The 13,805-nt window shown below is 48.2% G+C and overlaps 1 protein-coding gene across 1 annotated transcript; it reads right to left on the minus strand.

Moving 5' to 3' along the window:
* Window positions 1-12,179: 12,179 nt before the first annotated feature.
* Window positions 12,180-13,411, minus strand: LOC113173354 (trace amine-associated receptor 8a-like). The gene is made up of 2 exons (XM_026376769.1): window positions 13,398-13,411; window positions 12,180-12,996 (listed from the first exon to the last, which is right to left on the minus strand). The coding sequence occupies exons 1-2, from the start codon at window positions 13,409-13,411 to the stop codon at window positions 12,180-12,182; spliced, it is 831 nt and encodes a 276-aa protein (XP_026232554.1).
* Between the last annotated feature and the right edge of the window lie 394 nt (window positions 13,412-13,805).

The following is a 13,805-nucleotide window of genomic DNA, read 5'->3' on the forward strand; positions in this document are numbered from 1 at the left end:
GACGACCTCTGCATCGACCCGCCTGGAGACAGGACAGACTGGGGAGACAAAACAGACAGGAGAGACGGCGACGACGACCTCTGCGTCGACCCGCCTTGAGACTGAGGAGACGGCGGCGACGACCTCTGCGTCGACCCGCCTGGAGACTGAGGAGACGGCGGCGACGACCTCTGCGTCGACCCGCCTGGAGACTGAGGAGACGGCGGCGACGACCTCTGCGTCGACCCGCCTGGAGACTGAGGAGACGGCGGCGACGACCTCTGCGTCGACCCGCCTGGAGACTGAGGAGACGGCGGCGACGACCTCTGCGTCGACCCGCCTGGAGACTGAGGAGACGGCGGCGACGACCTCTGCGTCGACCCGCCTGGAGAGTGAGGAGACGCCGGCGACGACCTCTGCGTCGACCCGCCTGGAGAGTGAGGAGACGGCGGCGACGACCTCTGCGTCGACCCGCCTGGAGACAGGAGAGGCTGGGGAGACAAAACAGACAGGGGAGACGGCGTCGACGACCTCTGCGTCGACCCGCCTGGAGAATGAGGAGACGGCGACGACGACCTCTGCGCCGACCCGCCTGGAGACTGAGGAGACGGCGACGACGACCTCTGCGCCGACCCGCCCGGAGACAGGACAGGATGAGGAGACGGCGTCGACGACCTCTGCGCCGACCCGCCTGGAGAAAGGACAGATGGTGAAGCTGACCTCTGTGTTGACGCGTCTGGGTACCGGACTGGATTAGTTGCCGTGACCAGGGCAGCCGTGACTGCAGCAACCAGGGTAGCTGCGACTGTGGTGACAGCACGAACAGGAACAGAGCCAGGAGCCAGGACGACTGCAGCAGCTGGAGTGAGGGCCGGAGCCAGCACGGCTGCGGTCCCAGGAGATGGAGCCGTAACAGGAACCGTAGCTGTGGTGGCTACGGTTGTTGGAGCGATGATGGCAGCAGGGACAGCAGAAGCAGCCGTGGCAAGCAGAACCAGATCATGAACTGCTGCAGGATGAGCAGGAGCCGCAGAGGCTGCAGGATGAGCAGGAGCCGCAGAGGCTGCAGGATGAGCAGGAGCCGCAGAGGCTGCAGGATGAGCAGGAGCCGCAGAGGCTGCAGGATGAGCAGGGGCCGCAGAGGCTGCAGGATGAGCAGGAGCCGCAGAGGCTGCAGGATGAGCAGGAGCCGCAGAGGCTGCAGGATGAGCAGGAGCCGAAGCCGCTGGGGCGACGTGAGCAGGAGCAGAAGCCGCTGGGGCGACGTGAGCAGGAGCAGAAGCCGCTGGGGCGACGTGAGCAGGAGCAGAAGCCGCTGGGGCGACGTGAGCAGGAGCAGAAGCCGCGAGGAACAGTGTCAATCCTCTTGATGTAGGCAAGCCCGGGAATTGGACAGGTGTCAAGGCGGTGGCCGCAACACAGACCGCAGGATCAGCAGACACAGTAGCCATGACAGGAGCGGGGGCGACGTCCCGCCATGATGACAGGAGCGGAGCGGGGGCGACGTCCGCCATGATGACAGGAGCGGGGGCGACGTCCGCCATGATGACAGGAGCTGGGGCGACGTCCGCCATGATGACAGGAGCGGGGGCGCCGTCCGCCATGATGACAGGAGCGGGGGCGACGTCCGCCATGATGACAGGAGCGGGGGCGACGTCCGCCATGATGACAGGAGCGGGGGCGACGTCCGCCATGATGACAGGAGCGGGGGCGACGTCCGCCATGATGACAGGAGCGGGGGCGACGTCCGCCAAGATGACAGGAACCGAGACTGTGACTGGAACAGCTGCGGTGGTGGAGGCCGGAACTGGAGCTGTTGCGGGAGCCGCTGTGGCGACTGGAACTGAGGCTGAGGCAGCTGCGGCGACTGGAACTGAGGCTGAGGCAGCTGCGGCGACTGGAACTGAGGCTGAGGCAGCTGCGGCGACTGGAACTGAGGCTGAGGCAGCTGCGGCGACTGGAACTGAGGCTGAGGCAGCTGCGCGGAACTGAGGAACGCTGGGCGACTGGAACTGAGGCTGAGGCAGCTGCGGCGACTGGAACTGAGGCTGAGGCAGCTGCGGCGACTGGAACTGAGGCTGAGGCAGCTGCGGCGACTGGAACTGAGGCTGAGGCAGCTGCGGCGACAGGAACTGAGGCTGAGGCAGCTGCGGCGACAGGAACTGAGGCTGGTGCAGCCGCCGTGACAGGAACTGTGACTGTTGCAGGAGCAGCTGCGGGGGCCGGAACTGAAGCTGAAGCTGAAGCTGGTGCAGCCGCGGTGGCCGGAACTGAAGCTGAAGCTGAAGCTGGTGCAGCCGCCGTGGCCGGAACTGAAGCTGAAACTGAAGCTGGTGCAGCCGCCGTGGCCGGAACTGAAGCTGAAGCTGAAGCTGGTGCAGCCGCCGTGACAGGAACTGTGACTGTTGCAGGAGCAGCTGCGGGGGCCGGAACTGAAGCTGAAGCTGGCGCAGCTGCGGAGGCAGGTACTGAAGCTAACGCTGGCGCAGCTGCGGAGGCAGGTACTGAAGCTGGAGCTGTGGCTGGCGCAGCTGCGGAGGCAGGTACTGAAGCTGGAGCTGTGGCTGGCGCAGCTGCGGAGGCAGGTACTGAAGCTGGAGCTGTGGCTGGCGCAGCTGCGGAGGCAGGTACTGAAGCTGGAGCTGTGGCCTGGAGATTCCGCCGCTTCTGGCGGAAACGCCGCAGGTATCGGGATTTAATGTAACTGACTGGTTTAGGGGCAATGGCCAGGCGTGTACCGTAATATGGAGAATCCAGGTAATCATCCTCGTCCAGGTACGAGTACTCCTCCTGGTAGCTGGGCGGGTAGGTAAGTCCCCCCCAGGCCAGGTCTCTGACGGAGTCCATCTTGTGGCCAGATAGTTCTGTCATGTGCTGGAGGAAGGACTCCATGGCCAGAGATACAAAGGACGGAACTGAGTAGTAAACCTTTAATTGCAACGGCAGATCAACAGTAAATCGGTGAAGTCAGCAGTTACTAGATGGGGGGGGATGACATACAATGTGTATGGTGGTCTGGGTTGAAACCGGAAGTGACGAGAAAACCAAGATGGCCGACAAACGGCGAGCACATGGAACAAAATGGAGGACAATGGAGTTGGTTAATAGTGGCAACCCGTGAAGAGTATCCAGCAGTGTAAACAGAGTATTGCAGAAGTACAATGACAGTCACTGAACGTGACAAAAACCAAAGTCCAAAACACAGCGTGGGTGAACAGTCTATGGTGACGAACAAGGCAGTCCAAACAATAAATCCAAAAGGCCAACCTCAGAGGTCAAGGGGAGTCCAGATCATACACGATAAGGCAGTTCAAAGTTAAGTCCGGCAGGCAAAATCCACAACGGAAGACAATCCAGGTCGACACAAAGGGAAATCCAAACCAAAACAGAGCAGGGAAGGGAACAACAAGGGAGAGAACAGACCACAGGGTAAACTCACTGGACCAGAGGGGAAGCAGGGTCAGGACAGGCTGGTCCAACGAGGGGGAATCCAGGGTAGCCAGGGTAAAGGGGTACAGGTCCGGGAAAGGGCATCAGACAGGAGGTACAGTTCTGGTACCGTGAGCAGGGGGAAAGACAGGGAAAGAACAGAACTCACAGTACCAGGGGGTCAGGCAAGAGACGGGGTCCAGAACAGGCAGAGTCCGAAAAATCCAAACCAAATCAGTCCAAGGAAATGCGGGATAGTGTCCGGGGTTTTAGAACAAACTATCTGGCAGGGGAAACAGGTGAGCAGGCCGGTATTTATACTGTGAGGGAAAACCAGGTGTGACCAATCAGGTGAGTGCATGTGACCAGAACGGGAAAGGGAAACAGGAAACCGCCAAAATAAAGGCACGGGAGGAAGCATCAGCAGCAACGAGGCTGGAACCATGACACTTTCTTGCTTTTTTTACTATAAAACTGTTAATACATCCTTGTGGGAAATCAAACTGTGTGCTTGTTGTATTCAGGTCATTTGCAGAGTCAGATGGATGCTAATGTTTCAGCCTTAGCCTCAGTTAGTGCTGTTGCTGATCAGGCTTTATTCCTGGCTAGTTCTCCTTCTGCTGATTGTAAATTGGCTCCAACCAACCGTTTTTTTGGGGACGCCACGAAGTGTCACTCATTTTGGCTGGTCTCAGACTCTTATTTGAGCTTCAGTCAAGTTCATTTGCGACCGTGCGGCACAAGGTAGTGTACACTCTTTCTTCGGCGGACAGGTTAACGAGTGGGGATTGGCTGAGTGGGAGAAACGAATACTGCTCCTCATTTCATAAGTTTGCCGAGAAGCTGACCTCCATTTTCAACCCTTCCGCCCATCTCCGAGTGATTGCAGTGAGGCTGTTCCGCCTCTCTCATTGTGCTCTGTCTGTCATTGACTACACTTTTGAATTCCGCACCCTGGCAATCATGACAAACTGGAAGGAAGAGATGCTGTGCAACAAGTGTTACCAGGGCCTAACAGACAGCATCAAAACCGAGCTGACAGGACATACTCTACCAAAGGTAGCGACGGGCCAATGCTTCAAGGAGTGACGGATGGAGTGGTACCTGGATAGACCCACTCGGGGACATGCTCCTCCATAATTCTCCTTTACCGAACCTGGGGGCTCGAGTTGGTGCAGCTGGGACAGACTCGGCAGCTGCGAAGTAGCAATATCTGTTGCGGTTCTCTGTCTCTACTGTGGGAAGGCTGGACAGTGCCCGTTAAACTATGACACTAGTCAGTCAGCAGTGAGGCGCTGATGAACTTCACCTCACGTATGTCCTATCCTCGTCCAGTCCTGCAGGGGGAGCTGTTTAGAACAGAATCCTCAGTTGAACTTGACGTATTCATTGACTCAGGTTTGGAGGGGAGCTTCATAGATCACTCTCTGGTGCAGAGCCTCAACCTAAGGACTGTAGAGCTGAGTGATCCTATTAAGGTACGAGCCTTGGATAACCATGTTATACATGTTGTCACCACAGCACGGTGGCTCTGATCCCGCTGATTCTGGTGGTCATCGCTTAAGGACGACGTCAAGCATTACGTGGCTGCCTGTTGCATCTATGCCTGGAACAACACGCAAGACGTTGAAACACCTTCACGTCCCATCAAGACCCTGGTCGCACATGTCTTTGAACTTCATGACTGGTTTGCCGCCTTCCAATGGACAGATTGTTTGTGGTGGACCGGTTTTCTAAGCTGATCCACATCGTTTGACCAAGCTGCCTACCACCAGGGAGACTACTATGCTCTTGGTGGATCATGTTTTCAAGCTGCATGGTCAGGCACTCAGTGCCTCAGTAAACTTGTTCTCAGGCTTTCATCCACAGTCTAATGACCAGATGAACCAGGAGGTGAAAACGCTGCGGTGCATGGCTTTGTCTAACCCCTCCACCTGGTTGCAGCAGTGCAAGTATGCCTATAACTCCCTTCCTTCTTTTGGCCTGAACAGTCTGCCCGGGCCTCTGTATCATCTGTTGGGGCCCTTATCGGACAGTGGCGTTCCACCTGGTATTGGGTTTGGCGACACCTCCTACGGGGGCGGTACAGAGCCTCTCGGCGGGCGATCAAGTGGAAATCATTTGTAACAGCAAAGTTTTCACCACCTTAACCATTAGCATCTTGTAGATTAGCAATATGAGTGATTACAACCACAAACACCAGTAATATCCACAGACCTATTAATCAAGTAACCTGTGACATTTAGCTTTTATTAGGCCTTTGCAATAGTTGTAGGAGACTATGGTTGTCTTCTTGCTTAGTTACTGTGGTTGTAATGCTGTGTGCTGCAAAATTGCTACAAACCAGAGACTTCACTCCCCACTCTCCCGGGTCTTAATTACAGATCAGACCAGCCTTGCTACCAGCCTTGCTGCCAGTCCTGCTACCAGCCCTACTCTTAGTCCTGCCACCAACCATCCTCCCCTGCCCTGTTCTTTCACTTGAATCCGCTGGACTTTGCCCCTCTGGACTCTAGACTGTGCCTTCCCTCGTGCAATGATTTTCAGTTGTACTTTCCTTCCTGGTTTCAGTTGTTACTTTACTTTCTGCCGTTTCAGGTTGTTTTGTGTTGTCACTTTGTTTTCATATTTTCGCCAGTTCTTTGTCATGTCCTTTCGACACCCCCCCTTAGTTTCCTGTTTTGTGTGTTTTTCTATAAATAAATTTGGTTTCCATTCACCCCGCCTCGTGCCTTCCCTTAGCTGTGACACATACACTCACCGGCCACTTTATTAGGTCTAACTGCCCGTTAATGCCAATTTCTAATCAGCCGGTCACATGGCAGTAACTCATTGCATTTAGGCATGTGGACATGGTCAAGACAATCTGCTGCAGTTCAAACCGTGCATAAGAATTGAGGAAGAAAGGTGATTTAAGTGACTTTAAACGTGGCATGATTGTTGGTGCCAGACAGGCTGGTCTGAGTATTTCAGAAACTGCTGATCTACTGGGATTTTGAAGCACAACCACAACCTCTAGGGTTTACAGAGAATGGTTTGGAAAAAAAAAGAAAATATCCAGTGAGCAGCAGTTCTGTGGGTGTTGATACCAGAGTTCAGAGGAAAATGGCTCCAAGACTGGTTCGAGCTGAAATAAAGGCAACAGTAGCTCATATAACCACTTGTTACAACCGAGGTATGCAGAAGAGCATCTCTGATGGCTGCTTCCAGCAGCATAATGCGCAATGTCATAAAGCGCGAATGACCTCAGACTAGATTCTTGAACATGACAATGAGTTCACTGTACTCAAATGGCCTCCACAGTCATCAGATCTCATTCCAATAGAGCCCCTTTGGGATGTGGTGGAATGGGAGATTTGCATTATGGATGTGCAGCTGACAAATCTGCAGCAACTGCGTGATGCTATCATGTCAATATGGACCAAATTCTCTGAGGAATGTTTCCAGTACCTTGTTGAATCTATGCCACAACCGATTAAGGCGGTCCAATCCGGTACTAGTAACATGTACCTAATAAAGTGGCCAGTGAGTGTACATTGTTCCTATTTGGAACGAGAAACTGATCAGTTGCAATACACACTTGTAATACTGAAAGTACTGACCCACTACAACTGTAATTAATAATTACATCATATGTACTGGTAAATATTCACGGCATAGAGATGAGTTTATAAATGTGGAGAAATAAAAAGACTTGTTTCAGTTGTTTCACTCCTCGTAGCATATTGGTTTAATAAAAATACCATTATCATTCTTTTAATTTAACCTGGTCTTTTAAAATATCAACTCAACAAACATATTCTGACTTCATTTAACAGAGTAAAGGCTTCATCACTCTACAGTTTATCTCTACAGCACTTTTGTCTCACAGGAACCAGGCTTCAGAATTTTTAGTGTAACAATAAGTCGAATAGATTTTCTAAACCAGGGGTAGAAGAAGGCATAAACCATGGGGTTTAAACAGGAGTTGGAATCGTACAGACATAAAACCACAGATGCAGATGAAGTGTTGACCACAGTGTCCTGTCCTGTTATTGTGACACAAAAATATGGGGACAAGCATATTATAAACACAACTATAACAACACCCAGAGTTCCTGCTGCTTTCAGCTCAGACTTTTTAGCTGTTACACTCACTGAACGCTGGTGTGAGACAGAAGCAATGTGAGACCTCATGGCACGAGCCTGAGACACAGCCACTACAAACACTCTCATATACAGAACTAGAATAATAGTTATGGGAATGAGAAAAAGGACAATAAAGTCTGTTATTTGATGGATAATATCAATTGACATCACACACTCTCCAACACAGGATTTATACCTGCCTGGTTGTTTTAAATCTTTCATCACTATGCTTGTATAGAGGACAGAACAGATCCAAGAAAGTAAAACACAGACCTGAACTCTTTTTGGTGTAACTTTAGTGGAGTAATGTAGAGGGTAACAAATAGCCACATAACGGTCAATAGATATGAGAACCATGTTTCCTAATGAGGTACAGGTACCAATATACTCTAAAACAGAATATAATGAGCACATGTGGTCACTAAAGAGCCAGCAACCATCTATAAGCATAATTTGAAATGACATGTTGAGACCCACGAAGAAATCTGAGACAGCCAGAGAGAGGAGGAGGAAGTTGGTGGGAGTGTGGAGCTGCCTGGATGAGAGAGAGCAAGATACTTATGATTTGTAAATTAGGTTCTTATTGCAGCAGACAAAGAAGCCACATTAACTTCAAGAACATGCTTAGAAAGATGAATCTGTCCATACAAATCAGTAAATTACAGTTTGTGCTACCTGAAGTGGGAGATGGAGATGATGACCAGCAGGTTGAGAGTCACAGTAAGTAGAGAGATGAAGGACAGAACAATGTAAATAACAACAGTGTGAGAGTGAGGACGCTGCATCTTTCTGCAGGAGATGTTGAGATGTGGAAAGCAGAGTTCAACTTCCTCCGTCATCAGAGAGAGAGGAGAAGCTGCGTAGCTCTGACAGCTCTCTGAACAAATCTCTCTGTCTTATAGCATGTGTGTGTCTCTACTCCCTCCTCTAGTGAACTGTAGATCATCATCAAGTTATTTCTTTGGTTCTGCACATGAGCCCTCACAATAGACCCTCCCTCAGGGGAAAAAAGATATACCCAGCATTCTCATCATCCTCAAAGCTAGACAATGTAAAAGTCATTGGTGGCTTAGTGGTAGTTTATGTTTTTTTATGTTCGTCATGCAGGAAGCTTGTGCTGCTTTGTAATTTACCAAGAACCTGCATCAGCAAACCTGGAAATGAAGCAACGTGTTACAGTTTAATCCTCTGACCAGCTGAGGCACTGTCCTCGGAAGCCTTTACATTTTTGGTTACAAGATTTTATCTTTCTTTTAACCTGTTTATAATTCTTTTCAGAATAGTCTGCTTGTTTGTTTCTTTGTAGTCCAGTTAGTTTTCAAATTGTTAGTTCCAGTGTTCAGCTGTGATTTATTTTCTTTGTTAGTCAGTGCCAGTTTAGGCTGCACTTTCTTTTGTTCTTTGTTCTTTCTTTAGTTTGTCTACCATCTGCAGATTGGCCTTAGTTTTCCTGTGTTTTTGAGTGTTTTTTTTTTTTTTTTTTTTTGTCCCGTTCATCTGCATTGCATTTGCATTGGTGCAAGATGGCGGCGCGCATAGACGCAGTGGCTCTGTGCTCTCTTTTTCTGTCAGCTTGGTGTACGGGTGAAGTTGCGCAAGAGCCAAAACAAGCCACCACTCCCTAGCATTATTCTTGCCAACGTATGTTCCCTTGACAACAAAATGGATAAACTAAAGCTTCAGGTGGCAACAAACAGGCTTGCCAAGGACTGTTGTGTTTTGCTTTTCTAAGAGTCCTGGCTTCATTCATCCACACTGGATGCAGCTATTGAGCTAGCAGGCCGCACTGCACATCGCCACAACAGGAGCGGGGACTCAAAGAGCAAGCGGAGGGGGACTATGCATATATGTGACCATTAACTTGTGCACGAACTCCAAGACTGTAGGCAGTCACTGCTCTCCGGATGAAGAGTATGTGACTGTCAAATGGAGACCTGTTTATCTTCCAAGAGAGTTCACCTGCACCTGAGTTGGTGACTGCTGTGTACATACCACCAGATGCTAATACCAACTTGGTACTGGGATTCCTGCATAGTTGTGGAAAGTTCACCCGAGTGTATCCCAATCAAAAACCCTGGATGACCAAAGAGAGCGACCGCTGCGGGAGAGGAACACGGCCTTCAGGTCTGGTGATATGAACCTGTTCAGCTCTGCCACAGCCAACCTGAAGAGAGGCATCCAACGGGCAAACTGGACTAAAAGCAGAGGATTGAGGACAACCTCAGCACAAACCACACACAGTAGGTGTGGCAAGACCAAAACCTTGCTGCTGTTGATGGGGACCTTTCACTGGCAGAGGAGCTTCACCTCTTCTTTGCCCGCTTCGAGGTGGAACCACCAGAGACAGCTGCACTACAGGCATCAGCCCACAGCGGCCCCTCCCTCAGTGTGGAGGAGCATGAGGTGAGGCACACGCTGAGGTCTGTGAACCCGAGGAAGGATGCCGGACCAGATAGTACACCAGTCCATTGTCCCACCCTGCCTCAAGTCCTCAACTATTGTCCCCCTGCCCAAAAATTCCACAATCAGCAGCCTTAAGGACTACAGACCTGTTGCCTTGACCCCGGTTATCATGAAATGCTTTGAGAAATGACGTAGTCACATTACCTCATGCCTTACATCTACACTGGACAGCTACCAGTTTGCATATAGGATAAATAGGTCCACAGAAGACACCATCACCACCACTCTCCACACTGCTTTGTTCTACCTGGAGTAGCCGAGGACCTACGTGAGGCTGCTGTTTGCGGATTTCAGTTCCACCTTTAACACCATCCTTCCTTACAGACGTGTCCAAACTAGAGGCCCTTGGACTCTCCACCTCGACACGCCTCTGGATTTTGGACTTCCTGACAGCCTGCTCCCAGAGGGTTAGAGGGGGGTCCCACATTTGGACAGTTCTCACCTTTAGTACCAGCTCCCCATAGGGCTGTGTGCTGAGCCCCCTGCTCTACACACCACACAAGACTGCACCTCCACCTACCCCAGCAAAACCATCATTAAGTTTGCTGATGACACCACAGTGGTGGAGCTTATCTCTGTCTGGTGTGAAAAAAAACAATCTGATCCTTAACACAACAAAGACCAAGGAACTGGTAGTGGACTACAGGAGGAATAAAACAGACATTCAGCCACTGTTTATTGGTGGAGATCGTGTGGAGAGGGTGGCTGCTTTCAAGTTCCTGGGTGTCACCATTGAGCAGGACCTGACCTGGGGCGCCAGCACCACTGCTCTGGTGAAGAAGGCCCAGCAGAGACAGTACTATCTCAGTCTTCTAAAGAAAAACAACCTGAATGCACAACTGCTGGTGTCCTTCTACCGTTGCTCAATAGAGAGCATTTTAACATACTGTGTCTGTGCCTGGTTTGCCAGTTGCACAGCTGCGGATAGAAAAGCTCTCCAGAGAGTCACCATGAGAGCCCAGAAGATCATCGGCTGCCTTCTCCCATCTCTGGAAGAACTTTACAGCTCCTGCTGGCTAAAAAAAAACACAGAACTGTGAAATATTTTTCAATCTGTGTGAAAACAGATTAAAAAACAGTTTTTATCTAATAGCCATCATTGCCTTAAAAACCTTTAAAAAGGTTTAATTTATTGAGGGAACCGTGCAATAGCTGGATGTGAATGGAAGTGTGTGTATGTTTAACCTACCGGTGTTTTATATTTTCTTTTCTATTTTAGCAGTTTATAGTTTTTATTGATTTAACAATTTTATCCTACCAAAATGATTGCACTTTAATTTTACAGTACAACGTACAATAACAAAAAAGTTAATCGGATTCTGATTTCCTCTTTCGTGAAAAAAAAATTGGAAATCCTATCTTGTGCTTGTTGTTTTGTCTTTATCCCCTGGTTGGCCTAACAGCGATGTTTTCACCACCTGAAGTATTAGCATCCAGTGGAGATGCAACATAAATAATTATAGCCCCAAACACCAGTAATATCCACAAACCCATTAATCAAGTAACCTGTGACATTTTCTAAACCAGGGGTGAAGGAAGGTATGAAACACATGCTTTATGCAGGAGTCATGAGATTCAAACATTAGCAGATGAAGCATTACCAAGATATCTTGGGCTGTCACTGTGACACAGAAATATGGGCACATGCATAATAGAAACCTGACTACTGAGAGTTGTATCCGCTTCCATCTCTTTTTCATCTGTTGCATTTACTGAATGTTGTGTGAGACAACTGACACAGGCATCACAAATACTCTCACATACAAAACAGTGATGACAGTGGTGGAAATGATGAAGGTCAAAATAACATCTGTAACTTGTTCAGCTACATTCAGCTACATACATTATTCCTGCATAAAACTGATCAGTTACAATACATACTTGTAATACTGGAAGTACTGACCCACTACAACTGTAATTAATAATTACAATCATATGTACTGGTAAATATTCACAGCACAGTGAGATGAGTTTATAAATGTGGAGAAAGTATATAATAATAATAATAATAATAAATAATAAGACTTATTTCAGTTGTTTCACTCATCATAGCATATTGGTTTAATAAAAATATTAATATAATTATTTCAATTTAACCTGGTCTTTTAAAATATCAACTCAACAAACATATTCTGACTTCATTTAACAGAGTAAAGACTTCATCACTCTACAGTTTATCTCTACAGCACTTTTGTCTCACAGGAACCAGGCTTCAGAATTTTTAGTGTAGCAATAAGTCGAATAGATTTTCTAAACCAGGGGTAGAAGAAGGCATAAACCAGAGGGTTGAAACAGGAGTTGGAATCGTACAGACATAAAACCACAGATGCAGATGAAGCGTTGACCACAGTGTCCTGTCCTGTTATTGTGACACAAAAATATGGGGACAAGCATATTATAAACACAACTATAACAACGCCCAGAGTTCCTGCTGCTTTCATCTCAGTCTTTTTAGCCGTTATACTCACTGAACGCTGGTGTGAGACAGAAGCAATGTGAGACCTCATGGCACGAGCCTGAGACACAGCCACCACAAACACTCTCATATACAGAACTAGAATAATAGTTATGGGAATAAGAAAAAGGACAATGAAATCTATGATTTGATGGATAATATCAATTGACATCACACACTCTCCAACACAGGATTTATACCTGCCTGGTTGTTTCAAATCATCTTTCATCACTATGCTTGTATAGAGGACAGAACAGATCCAACAAAGTGAAACACAGACCTGAACTCTTTTTGGTGTGACTTTAGTGGAGTAATGTAAAGGGTAACAAATAGCCACGTAACGGTCAATAGATATGAGAACCATGATTCCTATTGATGTACAAGTACCAACATAGTCTAAAACAAAATACAGAGTGCACATGTGGTCACTAAGGAGCCAGCAACCATCAATAAGCATAATTTGAAATGACATGTTGAGACCCACGAAGAAATCTGAGACAGCCAGAGACAGGAGGAGGAAGTTGGTGGGAGTGTGGAGCTGCCTGCATGAGAGAGAGCAATATGTGATATGTAAAAACAGTTCTCATTGCAGCAGACAAAGAAGCCACATTAAATTCAAAAACATGAATAGAAAGATGAATCTGTCTGTATGAATCAGTAAAATGCAGTGTGTGTCTACTTGAAGTGGGAGATGGAGATGATGACCAGCAGGTTGAGAGTCACAGTAAGTAGAGAGATGAAGGACAGAACAATGTAAATAAGAACAGTGTGAGAGTGAGGACGCTTTGGTTTCCAGCAGGAGGCGTTGAGATGTGGAAAGCAGAGTTCAACTTCCTCCATCATCAGAGAGAGAGAGAGGAGAAGCTGCTGAGCTCTGACAGCTCTCTGAACAAATCTCTCTGTCTTATAACTTATGAGTCTCTCTAGTCCCTCCTCTATTGACCTGTAGATCATCATCATTAATCCTGTTGTTGATGTGTAATCACACAAGGTTTTTGTGTATAACTTTAGAAAAGAAAAACAAAATATTTTAATTTCTACAATCTTATTAAATGTAGACAACACATCTAGCACATTTCATCAGAAAGAAAGAGCTTATATGTCCCATGGTGCTGATCTATTGCTCTAGGTTTGGTGCAAACCCTTTTCTTTCTATTGCTGGAGTAAACAAAACTGGACCTGTAAATAATTTGAGCCGAAGATTTTGGCCCTAATTCTGTCTGCATGTACTAAATCGTGTGCAAATTTTATGATACATGTTATTTACCAAAAGTTCACACTGAAGACTGTGTCAAATAGGCAACATAGCTCACACTTGAGATTTTGCAACTTTGCATCATTAAATATAAGA

Source organism: Anabas testudineus, chromosome 21 (genome assembly GCF_900324465.2).
Source record: "Anabas testudineus chromosome 21, fAnaTes1.2, whole genome shotgun sequence".
NCBI lineage: Eukaryota > Metazoa > Chordata > Actinopteri > Anabantiformes > Anabantidae > Anabas > Anabas testudineus.